General features: G+C 44.2%; 1 protein-coding gene across 1 annotated transcript in view; it reads left to right on the plus strand.

Moving 5' to 3' along the window:
• LOC106736619 (sodium-dependent neutral amino acid transporter B(0)AT3) overlaps nucleotides 1-23,121 on the plus strand; it is a 57,102-nt gene extending 33,981 nt beyond the window's left edge. Inside the window, exons 6-12 of the mRNA XM_006272902.3 lie at nucleotides 4,699-4,811; nucleotides 7,632-7,760; nucleotides 8,658-8,814; nucleotides 12,156-12,360; nucleotides 14,321-14,480; nucleotides 16,210-16,372; nucleotides 22,852-23,121. Coding sequence (XP_006272964.1) covers nucleotides 4,699-4,811; nucleotides 7,632-7,760; nucleotides 8,658-8,814; nucleotides 12,156-12,360; nucleotides 14,321-14,480; nucleotides 16,210-16,372; nucleotides 22,852-23,016 — 1,092 coding nt within the window. The 3' untranslated portion in view covers nucleotides 23,017-23,121. The remainder of the gene's footprint in view (nucleotides 1-4,698; nucleotides 4,812-7,631; nucleotides 7,761-8,657; nucleotides 8,815-12,155; nucleotides 12,361-14,320; nucleotides 14,481-16,209; nucleotides 16,373-22,851) is intronic.
• The last annotated feature ends 795 nt before the right edge of the window (nucleotides 23,122-23,916 follow it).

The following is a 23,916-nucleotide window of genomic DNA, read 5'->3' on the forward strand; positions in this document are numbered from 1 at the left end:
TGTGGGTATACCTTGTACTGCAGATATATCCTAAGCAGTCTAACACTACCTTTTATTGCAGCTACAGATGTGGTGCAAAAAAGGGTAGGGACATCTATTTGTTTGCCACTTGTGGCACCATAAAAATTTGTAATATCAGGCAATGCCTGTTTCTGCCTTAAATCTCCCACTTCTTAGGCAAGTGCCAGGATAAAACAAGATGGCCATCCTCCTCGTCTTTCAGCAGTTAGTATCTGCTAGTCACGATTTTTTGCCAAGCTATAACTTTAGGACATAAGTTCACTAAAGTATTTACATAAGGAAAGATTTACGCAGAAGCAGATCCAGAATTTGGCAAAGGGGGAATGGGAGCAGCTCCCTGCACTGCTGGGGTGGCTACACCCCAACTGCCAGCCTCTTTTTCCCTCCCACACTGGTGCAAGCAAACCATGCCAGAGCCTCAGGGGACTTTTTTTAGAAGTCCCCAAAGCAGGTAAGAATCCCTCCTTTCCCTCTGCACCACATCGCCTCCCATCTCCTTCCACCCTCCCCTGTCTGCAGCTGTCACCTTTCCCCCTGTCCCAGGACTGGGGCAGCTTCCAAGCCACTTCTACCTGTTCCAGCCAGGCTATGTAGGGGCTGGGCTGAATTGGGATTGCAGTATCAGCAGTGATGGGTGTGATGGGTTCCCCCACTCTGACAGATCCACTGGGAGCAGCTGTAGGGAGGGGGAAGACCCAGCTCAGGGAGGGGGAATTCCTGCCCATAGCCACCACTGCTGTTGTTATCCCAGCTGAGCACAGCCCCCATTCAGCCTGGCTGGAGTGGGCAAGGAGAAGCTCTGAAGTTTCCCTGGCCTGGGACAACAGGGAAAGCAGCAGTGGCAGGCAGGGGAGTAGAGGGGACATGCCTCTGAGGGGGAAGGGAAGAGGGATTCTCATCTGCCTTGGGAGCTTTAAAAAGTTTCCCAGAGGGTCCTCTGGGGTGGTCCAGTCTAAAAGTGGAGTGTGGTCGCACTAGTGCATCCTCTTTGGATCCACTCCTGGACATAACAATCCAGCCAATTTGTGTCTACCGGACATACTCAGTAGCTTTGTGGATGCTTAACTAATACATTGAAAAAAGCAGACCCCATTGTTCATTCTGTGCATGATACAGAATCACTGGGTTAGAAGGGACCTCAAGGGTTATGTAATCCAACCTATTGTATGAATGCAGGGTGTGTAATTTCTGTATTGTTTCATATGCAACGCAAGCTAACAAACAACAGAAGGGCACATCTACACAAGATGTGTACTACAAAGTTTCCTAATTAGCTCCACAGCAAACATCTCAGCATCTACATGTGTGAATCTATTAGATCGCAGGAAATTAATTAACTAATTAACTCCGTAAATACAAGTACTATCCTGTTGCAGAGTTTTTTACTCCACAGCACTGCATGTGTAGATGCCAATACAGCTGGCTGGGCCATAAGGGTGCTTCCGTGTCAGGGCTGCCTGCCTGCTAGTCCTGCACTGGAGCACCCTCCTGCTCCAGCCAGTCCCTCCACAGTGCATTGAGCCAAGCCAGAACAGCACTGTCCTGGCAGGCTAACCCTTCCCAGGGCCCCCTGGCAGACAGGGCTGCTCTGACCTGGCTCAATGTGCTGCGGTCCCAGGTACATGTTCAAATAGCATGTCCAGGAGCAATAAGCTCTGATGCAAGATGTGGTGGAGTTTATTGCTCCACATTAATTGTAGATGTGGCCAAGGAATACTTAAGGCAAGCAGCAGTATATACCACCTACTATCCCACCCAGAACTAATCCTTACCACTAGTTCAACCTTCTAACACCAGTGAAAGGACCACAATCTTAACACATCCTAGTGAGAATGCTATTCATCCAACGTTTTCCTTTCTAAATTCTACCTATCCCCTCCAAACCAAAGCTGACCAAACACCTCCTGCTGTCAACCATCCCTCATGCATAATTCTGTAAAACTCCACATACTTGGTGTGAAGAAATCCTGCCCCCTCACTCCAACCCTCACTTGGGTCAGCCCAAGTGACCCCTCTTTCTCCTTGCTTTCTTCTTGGTTCAGGCTGGTCAATCAGGTGAACTGGCCAGATAAAATTCCTACGGGAAGGGGGAAGCCCTCTCTTCCTTCCATCAAGCATTTTGAACACTACAAGCAAGCACCTCAGGCAGCTGCCTGGTGATTTCTGTAAGTAGAAACCTGGAAACCTGCCAGAAGTTAGGAATTATGTGTAGGCCAGTTGCATCCTAAAAGGGTCACCGTATCCAATCTCTATAAAGACTCACATTGCTTTTGTTTGCTCAGTGTATTCTGACTTCCCTGTTCTACCCGGCTCTCAACCCCAATCAATAAAGGTGTCAGGTTACAACCTGCAGTGCTGGGCACTGAGAGAGAGAGAGACCTTCCACTCCATGCTTGGCCAGTAAAGTTTGTCTTTCTATTTTCCCTCAGTTCTACCTGATACTATCTTGGGATGCTTCCGGCTGAAAGAAGCACCCAGAAATATTACTGTGGGCAAAGCACTCCCCCAAGGTTCACAGGTTCCATGTGCCCCAGGGTGAACAGAGCCCTAACAGAGCCCAGTGCCTGAGTGGTGGCAGCGTTACCCCAGGCTTGCAGGGGATCTCCAGGAAGCAGGACAGCCAGCTGTAGGCTCCCCAAGAGAGACTCCCAAAGTGAGGTTTTGGGCCTGACACAGTGAGGTGGGTGGCCCTGCATAGTACTGCCCCCTACTGTGCTGCCACACTTGGTTTTAAAGTGAGTGGAGACATTGCTCCTTGAGCTGCCTGTTATTAAGGTTGTATAGCATATATGGTCACATAATCCTATGTTACATGGTCTTGCTTATTTTAAAATGTTGAACTTCTGTAGAAAGTGATTCATTGTTATTGTGCAATAGGACTATATCATCCACTTTTTTTTCCAAATGCAGAACAGAAATAATTATTTAATACTCCTTCCTTGTCTGCACAATTGACAATTATACTGTCTTCAACTAATAGTACACTTATGCCAATGTTTGTTAGGATTCCTTTTTGTTTCAGATTACTTTTTTTAAAGATGCCTTCCTACTTGTCCCCCCTTACATTAATCATAGGTTTTTTTGTACCTTTAGCATCCTGTATCAATTGTCTGCACTTTTTAACTTTTAATTTAGATTTATTACTGTCAACCTTTCCCTTTTTCCTTTAATTTTATGTTGTCCTTTTTTTCCAAACTTGTTGTTCTTTTTTCTCTATCCCCTGCAATTAGGATATTTCCACTCATGTGTTCTTCTTACATGGGGTCTTGGGTAGAGGAAGAGGGGAGTTGCAGGGGTTGGGACAGGGTCACAGTTTTTAATTTGCATTACCCTGAAACATGGATTTAAGAGATTGGAAAACACACTTTGTTCCAAAAATGTAAAGAAGCTTATATAAAATGTTAGCATACACAGCTGGTGCCATTAAGAACACAATACTATAATAGCTGCTCTCCTTATGTAAGCCTGGGCGCGACACTACATGCGCCCTCACCTGAATAATGGGATCCTGGGGTACCCGGTAGCCAGTAGCCCTGCCCAGCCCCCTTGGGAAGCTGCTGCAGTGCCCCTGAGCGGAGAGCCTCCCCTTACAATCAAGCACCCTCGCAGACAATTCTCAAACTATTTACAAGATTTAATTATTTACAACATAAATAATCATTAAATAAGCACATGGATATACCAATTAATAAACCCTCAAGAACTTATTTACACAGTCTCTCACTTGCACACAGTGTACTAGGGATCCTGTGTGCGCTGCCCCTGGCAGAGTATATCAGGGAGCGGGATTGTCTGTGTCCCTGCACATGGTCTGTGAACGCTCCCTAGCGCTGGCGTCCGTCCCCCGCCCCCGGCTCTGCTGTGCTCACCCAGCCACACCGGCTGCAGTCAGGTCTTTCCAGGCTTGAATTCTCCACACAAGCAGTCCCTGCCTGCTCCTGCTGCTGCAGCTTCTCCACTGCTGCTCCTGCAGGCCTCTCTCAGGGGCTGTCCAAGGGACCACTGTGCTGAGACTCTGAATCCGGTCTCCAGCCTGTCCCTCAGCCCCCTCTCTCTTTCTGGTTCCCCCCGCAGGAAAAACTGCTCCCGTTTTATCCAAGCCTCTCAGCTAATCCCAGCTCAGGGCCCTTCCTGGGCTTTTGCTAACGGCTCTCTTTCAAAATTTTCCTGGGGTTATATCACCCCTTCCACTTCCAACAGGGCTGTTTCCAAAACAGCTTCACTTGCCCTCAGAGCCTACAGTGTCCCCTCTGGGAGAAACTCTGTCTCTCTGCCAGGCAGCCCTTCCCATTCTGTTCAGGTGGGTCCATTTTTTAAAGGTTGCTACACTTAGATCTAGTGATATGCATATAAATAAATCAATTCAAAATTATTAAGCAAAATGTAGTATTATGTCCCTGTAAACTGTCTGAAATAGCAGGTATGCAATTGTATGTTACAATTACTTTTTTCAATGAGATTTTAAAAACCAACAGATTCCAGAATCCATGAGTGAGTTTGGCCTAGTTAGCTAAACACAATTTATGTGAAAATACTGTGGCAGCAGCGTGCACTTTTCAGTTCACTGAAGTAGGATCTCATTCATGAATCATAGAATGACCTGGGAGAATAAGGGGTAAAAGACCATAGCAAATTAGAAGTCAAGTCTAATATGCATGCGTGTTTCAACTGTTTCAGCTTAACATTCTAAAAAATCCCCGGGTGTGGCTTGATGCAGCCACCCAGATTTTCTTCTCTCTCTCTCTGGCTTTTGGAGGACTCATAGCATTCTCAAGCTACAACCCACCAAAGTAAGTACACCTATACCTCTGATAGGTTATCTTCCCTGGTTGTTGTAGTTTTTTACAGAAATCATAAGAGATTATAGTTCATAGAGATCAGAGAAATAGGGCTGGAAGGGACTTCCAGAGGTCATCTAATCCACCCCCCTGACTGAGGCCAGATCATCTCTATCCAAACCACGCTATACAAATCCATAATCTAACCTCTTAGTAAAACTACTGTCAACCCTGACACAACATAAGACATAACATCCTAACCGGCCACAACTAAAGCAGAAGAACCATGGCAGCCAATGACTTGCTTCTGTAAAAGGTTGTTAATATACACTCAAGAGATCCCAGATAGAAGGCCATGGCCCCTGGAATAGAGGAAGGCAAACCCCCCCCCCCCCCCCCCAATCCATACCAATTTGTCCATGGGGTAAAATTCCCTCCTGAACCCAAATATGGTGATTAGTCTGACCCTGCATGGAGGGGCAAGACCCTTTAGCCAAGAACCTCTGGCTTTAAGTCCCAACAGGAGCACTAGCACACCCCAGGAAAAATCCCCAGCCTTGACTGCAGCCAACACTCAATGCCTCTGAGGAAGGCTTTTTAAAAACACCCTGACACATGTAGCAGAAAGGAGAGAGGGCAACCAGGAAAGCCCAGAAACATGGGAACTATATAGATTTTTAAGCTGTCAAAACTAGTATTTGGTTAAGATACTTGCAAACATGTCCAGACTGTAAATCTGTATTTCAAGTGGATTAGGTACTCAACCTCTGGTCCACAGAGCCAAGCCAGCTGTCCTGTGGGGCTCCTTACAGGTCTGGAAATTTGGCAGTGGGGAAGCCATGCTGCCCTGTTCCCTTGCTGTCAAATTTTTGGACCCATGGGAAGCCCTGAAGGCCAGATAACATGGCCCAATGCACAGGGCCAGGCCAGCAAATAGAGCTGTGTTGCAGCCAGATCTGGCACAGGGTGCTGGGCAAGCAGGTGGGTCCATGCCTGTAGACCAATCCTGATGTAATCCCCATGCTAGATCTGGCCCACGGATCAACTCCAAGTCACACATCCAACCTGCAGGGCCAGAAGGTTGAGTGCCACTGGATTCGATGATGGAAATTAAAATGACCTATTTTAAACCTCGAAAGATAATATGCCCCTCATCTAAATCTTGAGCATTTGCAAAAATATACTGAATATGGTTTCTCAAAGACACTTGGCCTTTTCCTCAGCCATCTTTGCTTCTTCGAATTTGATGAAGACTGTAGGGGGATTTGATAACTGCCTTCAAATACTTAAAGGGCGATTATAGAGAGAATGGAGATGGGCTTTTCTCTGTGGCCACAAAAAACAGGACTAGGAGCAACAGCTTCAAGCCACAACAGAAGAAATTTACGCTGGAGATTAGGAGGAACTTTCTGACTCCGAGGGTGGTCATGCATTGGAACAGGCTACCTAGAGAAGTTGTGGAATCTCCATCCTTAGAAACTGTCAAGAGCAGGTTGGACACACAGACACCTGACTGAGATAGTTCTGCCTTGAGCAGAGGGCTGGCTAGACTAGAGGACTTTTCTATGCTCCTAATTATTTAATGTGTTATATAACAGTGCACTGAAAATATGACGTGGTTAACTCAACACTGAGCTGTACCAAGAGCATGAAAGGCAATTCATGACCTGGAAGCTAGTTTACAAATGTATCATGGCCTCTGTTAAGGCTCAGCCACCATTCAGATAAAGTTGTAACAAATGATTTAGGAAGAAATGCTGTTTTTTCTTTCATTCTTCTTGTAGCTGAAAAGATCCCCAGCAATGTAGGGGAAACTTTCACAAAAATGTACTGTATGAGAGCAAGCATACCACACTCCAGGAAAAAGTAAATTTTTGAGAAAATTTTACAAAAAAAGAAAGCCCCTTACTAAAACAGAAATATATATGCAACTTAAGCAGAGCGTAAAGCTCAATTTGTGAGGAACAAATCTTGGTCATGAATTCTGGAAAAGTTTTTCTATAGTTTCAAGTGGAGCCAGCTTTTGATCCCAAATGGAAGTCAATTACTAATTTTTTTCTACACATCATGCTGTCTTGTGGGGGTAGGAATGTAGACATTGGTGACTGTTACTGGAAAGAATGCAGCCCCTGTTTCTTCTCGTTCATGTGGGTGTATGTAACAGGGTTTCCTAGATTCTACTGCTAACACCACTCTGTAACAAGCAGCCCTTCAGCCTTATAACAAGAGTAACCTATTTATTTACTGCTTCTCACCCTTTTTGAAGCTATTCCCATCACAAAACAGGGCACCCATAGCCTTCTGCAGAATGTGGATGTTCATGGCTTCCCTTCCCTCTTGCAGCCACCCCAAATCTCACTTATGAAACTTGTCAGCCACTCCAGCCTTATGAGGTGCTCATCTCTCATAGACTAAAAAGGCCAAACTGTAGGAGGATATATTGTCCCCTATCAGCATGCAGGCCCCCTATGTCTTCCTCCAAACTTTTATGTCCCAAGACTCTTTTTTCAAAGCTGAAGCATATCAATATACAACCCAGGTCAGTCTCCCATTCTCAGCTGTTACATCCTGGCCACTTTTCTTAACTTCAACATCTGCGCTTGGCCCAGTTCTATTCCACTATAGCCAAACAATCATGCCTCTGGTATCTGAAAACCACCACTTGCTCCATGCATCCTGTTCCCCTGGGTGCCTGGCTGCCTTGTTACACCTGTGAGATTTATGGATTAAACTGTAGGATAATGATTAAAAACAAACTGTATTGCTAACATATATGAGTGGAATAACCGCTGCCTTGCTTTGTAAATATAGTTCATTTTATTCTCTTTCTAGAAATGACTGTGAAAAGGATGCAGTGACAGTAGCTGTTGTAAACAGCATAACATCACTGTATGCTTCCATACCAATTTTTTCTGTTTTGGGGTTTAAAGCAACTACTAGTTACTGGGACTGCCTGGACAGGTAAGACGCTTTGTTTTTCAGATGCTGTGCTGCTGCCTAAATGTTTAGATTGACAATATGGGTATTGCAGAAACATAAAATACAAAGATTAAAATTTCTACTGAATGGGAACAAATGATACAGATATAGATATATATGAGCTGTTCCTCTTCAGTAGAAACATAATATTTGTATGTGTATATGCGTGCACGTGCACACACACACACACACACACACACACACACATATACATAGAGAGAGGAAGCTGAATATAAAAATGTTTATGGCATAAAGACAATAAAACAGTACTGATCAATCCATAATTATTAGACGCAAAACAAATAAACAAATACTAAAATAATTCATCATCATCGTCATCATTTTTTTAAATTAGTTACACCTGGAAGCTCCTTTCAGAGTTCAGTGCTAAACTGTACTAAGTGATGGGCAAACAAGTAGTTACTTTTTCTGCCCAAAAGGGCTTACTGTGCAGGTTAGTGACAAGACACAGCAGGTGAGGAGAAAAAATGAGATAGCAACTATATGAGCATGTGTTTTACCTAGACTAGCTGTGCATGTGGCATCTGCATGAAGGAGTCAGCAGACAGTATTATATAGTTAAGCCCAATATTTCTCTGCTAGCAATTTTTATATCAATATTCTCACTAAACAATTTGCATTTCTTTTATAACCTATATTACATAAAATGGAATACAATTCCTTATGAATATTCGAAAGAATGTATGCTGCACCATAAATATCTATAGTTCTGAATGTTGCCAAATCAATCTGCAGTTGATAATGATCCATGACAAACGAGTCTGTAATCTCAGTGTAATGTAGCTATAAACTAAATATATAAAAACAATTCCTGTAAACTCAATACAAAATGCTTAAATGAGTTGACTTCTCCAACAGGAACATTATTAGTATCATCAATGCATTTGATCTTCCGGAGCAAAGCATCCTGAAAGACAACTATTCAACCTGGTTTGAATCCCTGAACTCAGAATATCCAGACAAAATTGCTAGTCTCAAATTAAAAACGTGCAACCTTCAAGAATTTCTTGATCAGGTACCCTACTTGCTTCCTACAGAATGGCCCTGACACAGAACTGTTAAGGACTTGAGATACTTTTGAAAGAAAGATTTAGAAAGCATAATGTATTACTGCACTTGGAAATCATATATTAAGAATACTCTGGATGCTTACCAAACCAATCACATTTTGGTTTGTTTCTAAATTTCCAACACCAGTACTGCTATGAAATGACTTGAGAGGGAATTGACAAAAATCCTTTCCCATCCCATCTCCCGATTGGCCTTGTACTAACATTCAATTCTTTCCTTATTCCTCCTCTTGTCCTCTTTCTCTGTTGTGGCTCTCCCCCCTCACAGCATGATCCTACTCTCCTCTGTCCTGTCTCAAATCACAACATCCCTTAACCCCATCTGTCTATTCAGTTTTGCCCCCTCTCTGTTATTACTTTCACCACTAAGGTCATTTGATGCACTGCTTCCACTTGGTTCCTGGAGTCCCTTTCTGCCAGGTCCACTACAGATTCTCTTCTGTCTGGCTTCAGTCCCACGCACTCAGTCAAAACTGTTCTTGCCAAGGTCTCTATCTCAGACTAGAGCTCAGAACCAGTACATCCTCCTGCTCTTCCTGGACCTGCCTGCCCATCGGCATTGATCCTAGAACTCCTTCTCTTCTCCCTTTGCACGTCCTGTTTGAGTAACCTCATTTAACAAGACAAATTCAGCTCCCATCACCATGTGTATAGCCCACAGATCTACTTTTCTACTTCAGACCTGTCCAATCTAAAATTGCAGCCTGTTTTTCTGGCATGCCTTCATGGTTGTCTAACCATCTCTACAAGCTCAAAACAGGGCTTTCAAATCCATCCTCCCACCCCCAAAAGCCCTCATGCAACTCTCTGTCTCTTTCATGGTGAACACCATCCCACTGCCACTTAGATACATCACTTGGGTCTCTTCTTTGACTCCAGGTATCTATCTCTCTAGGTCTTCACATCCAGACTATATTTAAGTCTTGCAGACAAGGTTCTTTGGGTGAATCTGATATCTTTTATTAGACCAACTTAAATAGTTGGAAAACAATTATAAAGCAAGGTTTTTCGGGTTCAAAAACCCGTCGTCAGGCTAAGGAAGTTTCAGCAGTTGGTGTGTGCTCTTCCTCGATGGAATGAGAAGTAAAGAAGCCAGCGGCTGGGCTGGTGCATACAAGACAGGTAGTCAGTGAAGATGTAGATTGAGGAGTCAATGGATGAGAGACAGGCTGGGTGCGGGGGAGAGAAGGGTGATGAATAGTGAAGTACCCAGGGAGTCAGACGACAGGCAGGTTATAATGTGTCATAAATCCAATGTCTATGTTTAGTCCATGATTTTTAGTGTCCAGGAGGTTGATGAAGTGGAGTTCATAGGCTCATCCCTGGGAAGTGTTTTGTAAGTTTCCTTTGAGGATCAGGACTGAGAGATTGGAGAAAGAGTGGTTTTCTTGTGAGAAATGTGCCCCCACAGGTAATTGGGTATTCCTGTCTTTGATCGATAGATTTCCGGTGTGCGTTCATTCTGGTGCGCAGATGTTGTTTGGTCTCTCCTATGTATTTTCCAACAGGGCATTTGGTGCACTGGATGAGATATATTACATTTCTAGAGGTGCAGCTGTAAGATCCGGGGATGCTGATGTCTCTGTTGTGGGGTGTAGTAATTGTGGGGGTGGTGGATATGTGTTGGCAGGTCCACTTCATCAACCTCCTGGATACTAAAAATCATAGACCAAATATAGACATTGGATTTATGACACATTATAACCTGCCTGACATCTGACTCCCCAGGTACTGGGAGGGGAAGGGAGTGGGGCTGGGGTTGGGGCTGGGGCAGAGGCAGGCGGGGCATGGGATGTAGGGCACAGCTCCTGCTGCCACAGGCTGCTGCTGTGAGCTGGGGCCAGGGGCTGCACTGGGCTCTTCCTGGCAGGGGGATGGGCCACGCTATGCTCAGGGCAGGCGGCAGTGGCACTGGGAGGGGAGGTATGGGGGGGGGGCTGCAGCCACCCCAAAATTCACTATAGCCCTCCCAGTCCCCCTTCCAGCATGCCGCCTGCCCCAAGTGCAATGCAGCCCAACCCCCACCCTGCCAGGAAGAGCCCGGTGCTGCCCCCAGCCCCTGACCACAGCAGCAGCCTGTTACAGCAGGAGCTGCACCCCCTATCCCATGCCCCTCCCCAGCTGTGCAGCATCTGCCTCTGCCCCAACCCCACACCCTCCCTCACCACCAGTGGGGGGCCAGATTGAGGCCCCACTCAACCCAGACCCTGGGGCCAGGCTCTTCTTGGCAGGGGGGCTAGGTGGTGTTGCACTGGGGGCAGGCGGCAGTGGTGCTGGGAGGGGAGTTGCTGGTGGAGCTATGAAAAATTTTGGAGTGGTTGCAGTCTCCCCATAGTTCCCCTCCCCGACCCGCTGCTGCCTTCCCTGAGTGCAGCCCGGCCCAGCCCCACCCCCACCCCCACCGTGCCCAGCGCCTCCTTGGCCCAGCAGAGTTACCTGCTGCTGATGCAGTCGAGGTCTTGGAACATATCCCTATTTGTTCTCTTGTAAAGTGGGTTTCCTTTATGAGAATTTGAGTTATGCGCAGTTTTTCAGGAACGCATGTACTGCATAAAGCAAAGGGTACCTGCATTTAGAATTTATTTTATTATAGTGATTGAGGCACTGGTAGGCTTCCAAAGTGCTTTAAAACTGTAAATATAGCAGTAAAACATTGTGTTCATCTGTTACCTACCCTTGCATTTTAATCACGGATTTGGGGGTTTTAATCAAAGAATTTGGGATTTTTTTATCGAGGAAAACCAGGATCTCTGGTATTCACATACTTTTCATTGATCATAGTCATCTTTCACAGACCCCTTAGGCATAGTCTGTGGACCTCTGAAGATCTGCAGACCACGGGTTGAAAACCACTGCACTAGAGAAGAGGGAGCCAGTGAAGGGTTGCAATAGAGATGAGTGACATGAAAGCTGTATTCCACATAAGGTTCAGAAGAGCTACTCATTATGTAAAGCATCTGCAAAGCAAGGGATTTATTTAGGGAGCTGAATTTATGTACTCATCTCCTCAATTCATAGATTTTATGTCCAGATGAGATGACTGTAATAATCTAGGCCAACCTCCTGCACATTACCTGGCATAGGACTTCCCCTAATCAGTTCCTGCTTTCAGTTCCATAGCTGTGCTTGAACTAGAATGTATCTTAAAAAAAAATCCAATCCCAAATTTTGACCTCATGGTTCAGAATTTGAATGTACCTTATGTGCACGTATATGATATTGCAATATGTTTGTAAAATAGATCTAAGTGCTAAGATGCCCTATTATCTATTCGTCAATTCCACAGAGTGCATCTGGAACTGGCTTGGCCTTTATTGTTTTCACTGAAGCAATTATTCTGATGCCTGGGTCACAGGTCTGGGCTATCCTGTTTTTTGTAATGTTGTTCAGCCTGGGTCTTTCTTCTATGTTTGGAAATATTGAAGGAGTCTTTACTCCTCTGATGGAGCTTAATCTTCTACCTAAATCTGTGCCCAAAGAAGCTATATCTGGTAAGACAACTGTTTTTGTTTTCTTTGCTTTTCTCCCAGAAACTCATTAACACTTACCTATTTAATACATATTTTGGGGGGAATTAGTTATCTAAAATATTTGTTCACAATGCAAACAATAAATTGGCTTAGCATGTAAGGGTATTGGAACTGCTTAATTTGCTTTCTTAAGTGTCTTTGTACCAATTAGATAGCATGGTTATACCAGGCGTTGCCTGACTGCAATCTTATCCAAATCCTTCAAGCTCTTTTTCTTAACTTGTGAGCACAACTGAGTCTTGAAAAAATGCTGCTAGTCTTGGTATGAATTTCATTTTGTAGGAAATGTTACAACCAACTTAATCTTTCTAATGAGAATCATAGATTTAATAGATTTCATAGACGTTAGGGCTGGAAGGGATCTCGGAAGATCATTGAGTCCAGCCCCCTGCCCCAAAGGCAGGAAGCCAGCTAGGGTCAAAGGATCCCAGCAACATAAATGTCCAAATGCTTCTTAAGAGTCCAAAGTAGGTGCTTGTACCACCTCTGGAGGGAGTCTATTCCAGGCCTTGGGGGCTCAGACAGTAAAGAAGTTTTTCCTTATGTCCAGCCTGAAATGATCTTGGAGGAGTTTGTGACCATTCAATCTTGTCATCCCTTGGGGCGCTCTGATGAACAGGCATTCCCCCAGATCCTGATGTACACTCCTTATATACTTATCGGCAGCGACCAGGTCCCCCCGAGCCTGCGGTTTTCCAGGCTGAAGAGTCCCATGGCTCTCAACCTCTCATCACAGGGCCTGTTTTCCTGCCTTCTGATCATGTGCGTGGCTCTCCTCTGGACTCTCTCAAGCTTCTCCACATCCTTTTTAAATTGGGGAGCCCAGAATTGGATGCAGTACTCCAGCTGTGGCCTCACCGAGGCCAAGTACAGTGGGAGGATGACATCCTGGAATTTGCTTGAGAAGCGTCTATGGATGCAAACCAGAGTTTTGCTCGCTTTACCAGCTGTGACATTGCATTGGTGGCTCATATTCATCTTGTGGTCAATCATGACCCCCAGGTCCCTTTCAGCCATGATGCTAGCAAGTGTAGCACTACTGAGCCTATAAGCGTGCTGCAATTTTTTTTTTCCCCCAAGGTGGAGTACCTTGCATTTTTCGGTGTTGGATGTCATCAGGTTATCATCCACCCATTTTCTGAGCCTGCTGAAGTCGGCCTGAATCATCAGCCTATCCTCAGTTGTGGACGCTTTACCCCAAAGTTTGGTGTCATTGGCGAACTTAGCCAGTCCGCTTCTGACCCCGATGTCTACATCATTAATAAAGATGTTAAAGAGTATAGGCCCAAGGACGGAGCCTTGGGGGACCCCACTGGTCACGATGCACCACAACGATTTACTTCCATCTATTACCACTCTCTGGGTCTGACCTCAGAGCCAATTCCCCATCCAATTACTGGAAGATTTGTTCCCTGAAACTGAGCATTGATTCAGTTTGGCTTTTCTGACTGGAGCTTAAAGATGGTATTGGCAAATGGAAATGGCCCTCAAGGACAGGAAAAATCCTGCTATAAAATAATATGAAGCCTGTGATAATTTAAAGGAATGTCTTTTGGTTTTCATAATGCCCTTTCTACCTTTGAAATGCTCATGGAATGAGTATTGCCTATCATGTCTCCCTTCTAGTCTTCTGTTGCACCTAGTCTTTCTGAGCACCTTATGTGCTCAGAAACTGACACATTACAAATTATCCGTGATACAATAAGGGTGTTATTCTGAAACTGAACTCAAAAGAAATGTGAGCTATTATAATATAAGGCAACCCACCTCAGGCATGCAATTAGTGAGGAGGGGCTTTCCTTTGGCAAAAGGAAAAACTGAAGCATGTAGACAGGTAAATCAAAGTAGTAAAAGAGCAAAAATATTAGTCGCATCATTTCAATTCAGTACTTTGGTAATGAAAGTATCTATTTTTCTTCAGGAGTGATATGCCTGATTTCCTTTGCATTGGCTCTGTGCTTTACTCTGAGATCTGGGAGTTATTGGCTCCATGTTTTTGACAGTTATGCAGGTTCCTTGCCTCTACTCATCATTGCTTTCTTTGAAGTAACTGCTGTGGCATATGTCTATGGGATTAAAAGGTATGTTTGAAAAAAGTTTGGATTTTTTTAAATTCCTGTATCTTTCTGAATATCACATGGAGAAAAACATGGATGTATTATATTGATCCTTGAAGTACTTATCACCATGATTATGAAAGTGAGTAATTTTTATAGTTTCCTATCTATTCCATTTGTCAATGGGCATATACAATATTCATTAAGGATGCTTAAGATTTATTGGGGGGAAGACGAGGGGGGCCTACATTTAGATACAGTATGAAAAGCCAAGGCCAAATGGTCTCTTAGTTGAGGAAATCCTTATTGCCATGTGGCTAGGGAGTGCCTTCATGCTATTGTATATTGGGTATTTAAGGTCATAGTGTATAATTCTGCTTGTTAAAAACTTTACAGTCATCACCAGCTACTCTCCCCAGGGCAGCATCCAAATGCTCAGACTGGGTGCATCTACACGTGCAATTAATTCAAAGCATCTACACGAGATGCTACTGAATGGTAGCCTGATACTAATGTGCATCTCAAACCTCTCAGAAAGAGGAAAGGAAAAAATCACACTGTCTGGGATCCCTACTCAGGCAAATGTACCCTTCTCTGCTGTTCATGGCTCTTAATTACAACCTTAGCTTGTAATTTCCACCCTTTTTAACATTTGTTTTGTTTTATAGTTTTACTCAATGGCATTGGTCACTTGTACTGGGTGATCAAATATGCAGCTGGTATACATCAGCTGTATCCTTAGATCTAACCTAAGGCTATTGTTATTTAAGTAAATTTAAGATAAATTTGTAGAAGAAGGTATGAATATGAGTGGACACTTGCAGAGAGACCTCAACAAATTGGAGGATTGGAACAAAAGAAATCTCATGAGGCTTAATAAGGACAAGTGCAAAGTCCTGCACTTAGGACTGAATAATTCCATGCACTGCTACAGCCTGGGGACTGACTGGCTGGGCAGAAGCTCTGCAGAAAAGAACCTGGGGGTTACAGTGGAAAATAAGCTGAACATGAACCAGCAGTGTGTGCCCTTGTTGCCAAGAAGGCTAATGGCATACTGGGCTGCATTGGTAGGAATGTTGCCAGCAGATCAAGGGAAATGATTATTCCCCTCTATTCTGCACTGGTGAGGTTACGTCTGGAGTACTGTGTGTAGTTTTGGACCCACCCCCCCACTACAGAAAGGATGTGGACAAGTTGGAGAGAGTCCAGCAGAGGGCAATGAAAATGGTTTGGGGGCTGGGGCACATGACATGAGGAAAGACTGAGGGAACTGGGCTTATTTAGTCTAGAGGAGACTGAGAGGGGATTTAACAGCAGCCTTCAAGTACCTGAAGGGGGGTTTGAAAAAGGATGGAGCTAGACTGTTCTCAGTGCTGGCAGATTAACAACATGGAGCAACAGTCCCAAGTTGCAGCAAGGGAAGTTTAGGTTAGATATTAGTAAAACATTGGAACAGGTTACCCAGAGAGGCTATGGACTCTCCATCCCTAGAGGCTTTTATGACCAGGCTAGACAGGGCCTTGGCTGAGATGATCTAGCTGGGAATGGTCCTGCTTTGGGCAGGGGGTTGGACTAGATGACCACTTGAGGTCACTTCCAACCCTAATTTTCTATTATCCTATGAGTTCTTAACATGCAGCAGACAAATTTAGAGGTTTGAAAAATGTAGTTTTAAAAATCAATAAAAATGAGAAGGAGAGAAATAGGAGCCTTGTGGATATGAAAACAACTGTAAACTTTTTTTGTCTCACAGGTTCAGTGATAATATTAAGTGGATGACAGGACGACAACCAAACTTGTACTGGCAGGTGATGTGGAAGATCATCAGCCCTCTACTCATGCTAACTGTTTTTCTGGCCTTTGTTAGCATTCAAGTACAGAAACAACCAACCTACAGTGCCTGGAACCCAGAATATGTATGTTCTCTAATATTTTCAATCTATTTATTTACAAAGAATCAGTGTTAGAGTCTCCTTCTCTTCCTAAGTTTCCAAAATTGTATGCACCCAGCTCTCTCCAATATAAAGGAGCCTGAAGCTCTAAAGTCCTACCAGAATTGCATGCTTTTGGTTTCCAAAAATATCTTATAGTGTGGAAAAATTGTCTCATTATGGTCAAAGGTATGAGTTGCAAGTGCTGCCATATCTTCTCCATTAATAGTTTTGGACAGAGCACTTTTTCCCACGAGGTTTTATACACACATTGGATTTCTCAGGACTGGGCTAGTAATCCGCAGGTTCATTCGGAATACAATTTCTCTGAGACATTCCAAAAGGAGGTGTCTTGACATGTGCTAGTAAGAGATTGCTACAATGAGAAGTTGGAATTTTCAAAGGAATTGAAAAGAGTTTAAATACCCATCTCTCATTTAATTTCAGTGAGATTTGAGTGTCTAAATATTCCTTAGAGTCACAGGTTATAAGGCCAAAAGAAACCATTTGGTCATCTAGTCTGACCTCCTGTACAACACGTGTCACAGAACTTCCCTGAATCTATTCCTGTTTGAACTAAAGCAGATAAATGTTTAGAAAAATATCTCATCTTGATTTAAAAAATGGTCAGTAGTAGAAATTTCACCACAACCTTTCATAAGTCATTATGGTGATTTATTTATTTTCACTGTTAAAAATGTGCCTTATTTTGAGTCTATGTCTTCTTTGATCTATCAGATCTTGTTATATCTTTGTTAGACTCAAATTTCTGTTCCACATAGGTACTTATAGACTGTGATCAAGTCACCTCTTCCCCTTCAAAATAGATTGAGTTCCTTAATTCTATCCCTGCAAGGAATGTTCTTTGTCCACAAATCATTCTTGGGGCAGCATTCTCAACCTACGATTTTTCAATTGTTCTTCTTTCTGTTTACAAAGCAAATCATTATGCCTTACATATCTACTAATAACTGCAGCCTTTCTGTCATATTGTAACCTAGTTACCTTAGAGACTGCTAAATACAAATAACATTACTATTACAAAAAAAAAGCCCCCAAGCCCCCAAAACCTAGTACAAAATCCCTAAGTATTTGAGAATATTGTCTCCAAAAATGTGCCTGTAAAGGTGTCAGGGCAGATTTCTGTGTGTGTTGTCTTTCAGTAGTTATATTCCAAATCTGCTCAATTGTAAGCTAAATTGGATGTTTCTTTTGTGATCTCATCCTGAGACATAGGGGTATGCCTTCACTGCAGTTACCCAGTTTCTTAGGCAGGTGTTTCTCTCAACCCTCCATCCTACTGTCCGTCACACAAGCCTTTCAGCCAAGTTTAGTGGCCCGTTAAACCCAGGATTGCTTATTCTTGATCTGATAACCCACCAGCTTTGCAGTGAGGACACAAACTGAATCATTCAAGTGCTGATAATCCTGCAGTGCCTTCCCACAATTTCTCCGTGTGCCCAAAAGGACAAACAAGTTCTCCCACAATGCACTGGATAAGAAACACTGGTTGGCTCAGTTTACTTGAGCAGAAAAAAACTATGGGATATTCCTTCATGAGCTCTAGTGACACAACCAAGTGAGTGAAGCACTAGTCATGACATTATAACTTGGGTGTGGCTTATCCACGTAGGTCAAATTAATCCAAGTGCTGATCCTCTGAGCCCACTGCAGTGAAGGCGCACCCCAGGAATTAAGCAAGGTCTCTCCCCTTTCACATAGCATCACCATTAAAAATAGATCAGCAGGCAAAAATGCTACTGAAAGCTGATCTTCAGCTTATCTTCTCATTTCTACCTGACCAATTGATTGGCCTTCACTGGATTTGTGGAGCTGTAACTGCTGGGAGGTCAGGTCAGGTCAGGTCAGGTCAGGTCTAATCTAATCTAATCTAATCTAATCTAATCTAATCTAATCTAATCCAGGATTTTGTAGCAACTTTAATAATTTGGGATAGGGATCTGGGTTTACTTTACCAAAATAGTTAAATTGGCACATATCCTAGTATGGATGCAGCTATTCCAGTATAAAGGTGCCATATACCAGTAGAACTAAATTTATAATACTTAACTGTAATAGTATAAAAGGTACAATTTGTGTACAATAAACCACTCCCAGAGGACTTTGGCAATTGCTCAAATGGAGCCTGTGGTCCTGATACATGCTGTTACAAAAGCAAACATGTTCTGGTAGCAATTTTTTTTTAGACCTCAAGGAAGCTTTACATCCAGGGTCTCTGTGGTACCTTCCTTGAAATGTTTCCAGTTTCCTGCACATCTAAAGCAGTGGTTCTCATCTTTTTAGACTCAAGGCACCCCTTGTTTGACTTGAGGCCCCTCTCATTTAGCTTGAGGTACTCCTCAAAAAATGCCAGCTCTTCTCTCATTTTTTGACTACAGAAAAATAACAGAGCAATTCTTCTGTTGCAAATAACTCAGAAAAACCACAATAACTCAAAATGTTTTTAATACTATGGATTCTTATTTAAAATCTCTGCGTTTATCTTGTGAACCATGAGTGTCGGTAGGCATGCCAGGAAAGGCTGCTTTGGGACACTGTAATTACAGCATGTTGGAGCAGACTCAATTGATCAAGTTTGCTGGACTGTGCTAATTACCATGTTTCAGTCTACGGACCGACCAGGAGCAAGGCACTCCTAGACTTGGTTCTGGCCAAAGGGGACGATCTAGTGAGCAACCTGAGGATCGAAGGGAAACTGGGTGACAGTGACCACGATCACTTTCTCCATCCAGCGTAAGTTAGGGAAATTGGCCAGTAAGGTAGAAATCCTTGATTTTAGGAAAGTTGACTTCCACAAGCTTAGGGGATTGGTTGGTGAGGCCTTGTGGGACCATGGTCTGATGAGGAAGGTCGTACAAGAAGAGTGGTTGTTCCTCAAGGAAATGATCCTAAAAGCTCAAAAAGAAATCTATTCCCTTTCATAAGAAAGGCAGCAAAAGGGCTGGGACACCCTCTTGGCTCAACAGGGAAGTCATAGACCTCCTGAAATTAAAATGAGAAGCCTACAAAGGATGGAAGTCAGGAATAACTACCAAAGAGGAGTATTCGGCAACAGCCCACATCTGTAGGGAGCAGATCAGGGCAGCAAAAACACAAACCAAATACAGATTGGCAACTGGAATCAAGGACAACAAAAAGTCTTTCTTTAGATGTGTAGGAAGTTGGGGAAAAAATAAGGGAAGCATAGGGCCAGTGATGAATGAAATGGGATGGTTGATAACTGATACTCAGGACAAAACCGAACTCCTGAATGAATACTTCACGTCAGTATTCCACCAGTCAAAAGGTATTAGCCTGCTTGACAGGACACAGGAAGATCATGGTGGGGGTAACCACCCCCCATAGTTGATCTTGTAGGGGAGCACCTACAAAAGCTAAATATCTACAAGTCAGCAGGACCACATGAACTACACCCAAGGGTGCTAAAAGAACTGGCCAATGTCATTGTGCAACCGATGGCAAAGTTATTTGAAGACTTGTGGAACTCAGGAGAGGTCCCGGAAAACTGGAAGAAGGCCAACATGGCACCTATCTTTAAGAAAGGGAGAAAGGAGGAGCTGGGAAATTACAGGCCAATCAGTTTGACCTCAATCCCTGGTAAAATCCTCAAGACAATTTTCAAAGAATCCATTACAGACAGGCTAGGAGAAGGCAGTATTCTGAAGGATAGCCAACATGGCTTAATTACAGGCAGGTCATGCCAGACCAACCTCATTTCCTTCTATGATCAGGTTACACGCCACCTGGATGAGGGAAATGAGGTTGATGTCATATACCTGGACTTCAAAAAGACCTTTGACCTGATCTCCCATGAAGTCCTCATGAAAAAATTGGGAAAATGTGGCCTCAGCTACTTTGCATTCTGCTAGCTAGGTAACTGGCTCCATGGTAGGGCCCAGAGAGTATTGATTGATGGAACTGAGTCATCATGGTGAAGGGTGATCCATGGTATCCCTTAGGGTTCAGTACTCAGACCAGTGCTTTTCAACATGTTCATCAATGATTTGGATTCAGGTATTTAAAATAAACTAACAAAGTTCCCTGATGACACCAAACTATGGGGCAGTATGGTCATGCTCAAAGGCAGGCTGGTAATACAGGCTGACCTGGACAGGCTTGCAAGGTGGGTGGATCTCAACCAGATGTTGTTTAATACAGAGAAATATAAAGTGCTCCATCTGGGGAGAAATAATCTACAACACACTTACTGGCTTGGCAGTGCTACGCTTGCTAGCACCACATTGGAATGAGACCTGGGTGTCATGATAGACAACAAAATGAATGTGAGCCAGTAATGTGATGCTGTAGCAGGCAGAGCTAATCAAACAATGGCATGCATCTACCAAGGCATCTCGAGCAAGGCTAAGGATGTCATCCTCCCTCTCTACTCGTCCTTGGTGAGACCACAGCTGGAGTTTTGCATCCAGTTCTGGGTGCCACACTTCAGGAAGGATGTTAAGAAGCTTAAGAGACTCCAAAGGAGGGCCATGCACATGATTAGAGGCCTAGAGACCAGGTAATATGAGGAGAGGCTGAAAGACTTGGAACTGTTCAGCCTGGAGAACAGAAGACTCAGAGGGGACTTGGTAGCAGTCTATAAATATATCCAGGACATACATCAGGGCCTTGGGGAATGTCTGTTCACCAAGGCCCCCCAGGGGAGGACCAGAAATAATGGGAACAAGCTGATTGAGGATCGCTTCAGGCTAGACATAAGGAAAAACTTCTTTACAAGTCGAGGGCCGAGGGTTTGGAACAGGTTCCCCTCAGAGGTGGTACAGTCATCCACCCTGGCGATCTTCAAAAAATGTGTTGATACCCAGCTTGCTGGGGTCATCTGATCCCAGCAGTCTTTCCTGCCCAAGTGGAAGGGGGCCAGACGCGATGACCTGTAAGGTCCCTTCCAGCCCCTAACAACTATGAAACTAGGGTTTAAATCAGTTGCTGAAGATCACACAAGAGGGACAAAGCAATTTTTAAGATATCAGTAATATAGTCATACCCATGTATCCAATCGAAGACAGACCTAGAGATGAGCTACATTTTTGGATGACTGGGATATTTGCCAAAAACTGTCGTTTTAGCAAACCTACTTGTCATTTTCTTTTTGCTAAATTGGTGGCTAGTGTGAATGCCTGGAATCATTTGGTCCTCAGTGTGTCTAAGAGAATCTGTTCACATATGAACAACTTAGCTCTCTGTTGTAGACAGGCCCTTTGAAAGGAATAGTAAAGAGCTGCATTACCTAGAAGGATTACACATCCCTGAATTCCTTACTGCACAGAGAGCATGACAGATAATAGAGAATCCTGCCCCCTCACCCAGCTTCTCTCATCTAGCCTGCAAATTCTTGGGGCAATGTGGGGGCTGCATGCTTGGCCCTGCCTCTGCTCTCATTTGAGGAGCTATTTGCCATGAGGGGTAAGAAGGGGAAGCATTTCACAGGCCCCTGGTACACTTTCATTTAATGTTGCAATGGGATCTAAACCCTAATCCCAACAAACATACCTCCTGCCACGCATGGCAAGAAGACATGATTTGGGGGTTGGGGATCAGATCCTAATTGTGCCATTATGACTTGCCAATGCCGGGAATGCCCAGGGGGAGCAAAGTCAGAGCCAGGTGCCACAGCCCTGCCCACTGGGCCATCAGCTGATTGTCAGTCTGGTTTGAGACCTTGGGCTCTCTGTGGACTGGGGGTGACAATCAACTGATTGTCAACCCCAATCTTGAACAGTCCTGGGCCTGGTTCACCCGGGGCTGTCAGGATAGACAGTCAGCTGATTGTCAAAACCCTGTTCCTAAAAGCTCTGGCCAGGTTGCTGGGCACAGAGGATCAGAGACTCGAGGCAGGGGGATCCCAATGGTTACCCCTGCCAGAGAGTTTAAAACCTCCATTTGCAGGCTGTAACTAGGCTGCTGGGTATAGGAATAAGAGGCTCTCAGGGGGGTCACCTGACAACTCTGGCCCAGTTGCTGAGCACTAGGGGTCAAAGTCTCCAAGCAAAGAAGCCCCTGGGCTCCTCTAATCCCCCATACCCAGAAGCCTGGTCAGAGCTGCTGGAAACAAGGTTTAAAATCCCTGGTGGGAGAATCCCTTTGGCTTCCCCCATCCCACCCAGACTCAGACCAGGCTGACAGTCAGTTAATTGTTGGCCCTGGCCACATGTTCAATTTCAGTTGTATAAACCAGCCATAAAAATGTTCTACATTATGCATGAAACATTTTTATGGCTCATTTCAATTTTATAGTACCTTGTGTTTTTAATATTTGTTTGCAATAAAGTTTATATGTGAAAACTTGTTGGGTACTAGTTTCGATGAGTGGGTGTAGTTGGTGTCATTGGAACTCATAGGTCTAGCATTAGACAGAGAAGATGTAAAGAGTCTGTAATGTAAAGCTATAGGATGACATATCTCACTTATTGTTTCTAACTTCACAGAAAGATTTCCCTGCAAAGGAGGAGAAGCTCTACCCAGGCTGGGTGGTGGCCATTTGTGCGCTGTTGGCAGCCCTTCCTTCCATATTCATCCCTGCAGTAGCACTCTATCATCTGATTAAAAGAGTGGTAGGAAGGCAAAAAAGCAGCATGGACTCAAGCCTATGAAAACATTCACATGGCACCTCAGGAAACTAACAGTGCCTTTTTTATAATGTTTGAAAATTATTGTGCACTCATCTTAATTAAAATAAATAGGCTAAAGTCACTGAATGATATTTTCATCAGTATTTCTCTTTAAATCACTGACTGTATTATGTTTTTGGAAAATTTTCTCTTTCCCCAAATTTGAGTAGGTTACTTTATGCCAGTGCCCCCAGGCACAGCACTGATACAAGTTGGAGACTCCCTTCTGTGTTGGGATGGAGGCATCTATCTGTCAGCCTGACCTGTTATCTTGGGAGGTCTGCTGCTTGCCTGGAACCCAGATCATACCAGAGGGATTACCAAGACTCATCTGGCCCTCTGACTACTACCTCATGCTGCTCATTCATGTGGGCACCCATGATATTCCCAGGGAAGACCCTGAGCAGATTAAAAGTGACTACAGGGCTCTGGGTGCAAGGGTGAAGGGGACAGGGGCTCAGGTAGTGTTCTTTTTTATTCTTCCGGTCAAGGCAAAAGGCCCAGGCAATAGTAGGCACATCCTGCAGATCAATGCATGGCTGTGCAGGTGATGTCACCAGCAAGGCTTTGACTTCTTTGATCACAGGATATTGTTCCAAGAAGAAGGATTGCTGGGAAGAGATGGAATCCACCAGACAGGCTTGCTAACCTAGTGAGGAGGACTTTAAACTAGGTTCGTCGAAGGGTGGAAACAAAAGCTCTGAGGTCAGTGGGGAAGTGGATGACCTTGCCAGTACAAGAGAAGTGGGACAAGTGTGGGTCCCTTCCTGACTAGGGGAGGCAACCTAGTAACAGAAGATGAAGAAAAGGCTGAAATACTCAATGCCTTTTTCACCTCAGTCTTAACAAGCAAGGTCAGCTCCCAGACTACTGCACCTGGCA

The sequence above is a fragment of the Alligator mississippiensis genome, chromosome 3, assembly GCF_030867095.1.
Source record: "Alligator mississippiensis isolate rAllMis1 chromosome 3, rAllMis1, whole genome shotgun sequence".
In the NCBI taxonomy this organism is placed as follows: domain Eukaryota; kingdom Metazoa; phylum Chordata; order Crocodylia; family Alligatoridae; genus Alligator; species Alligator mississippiensis.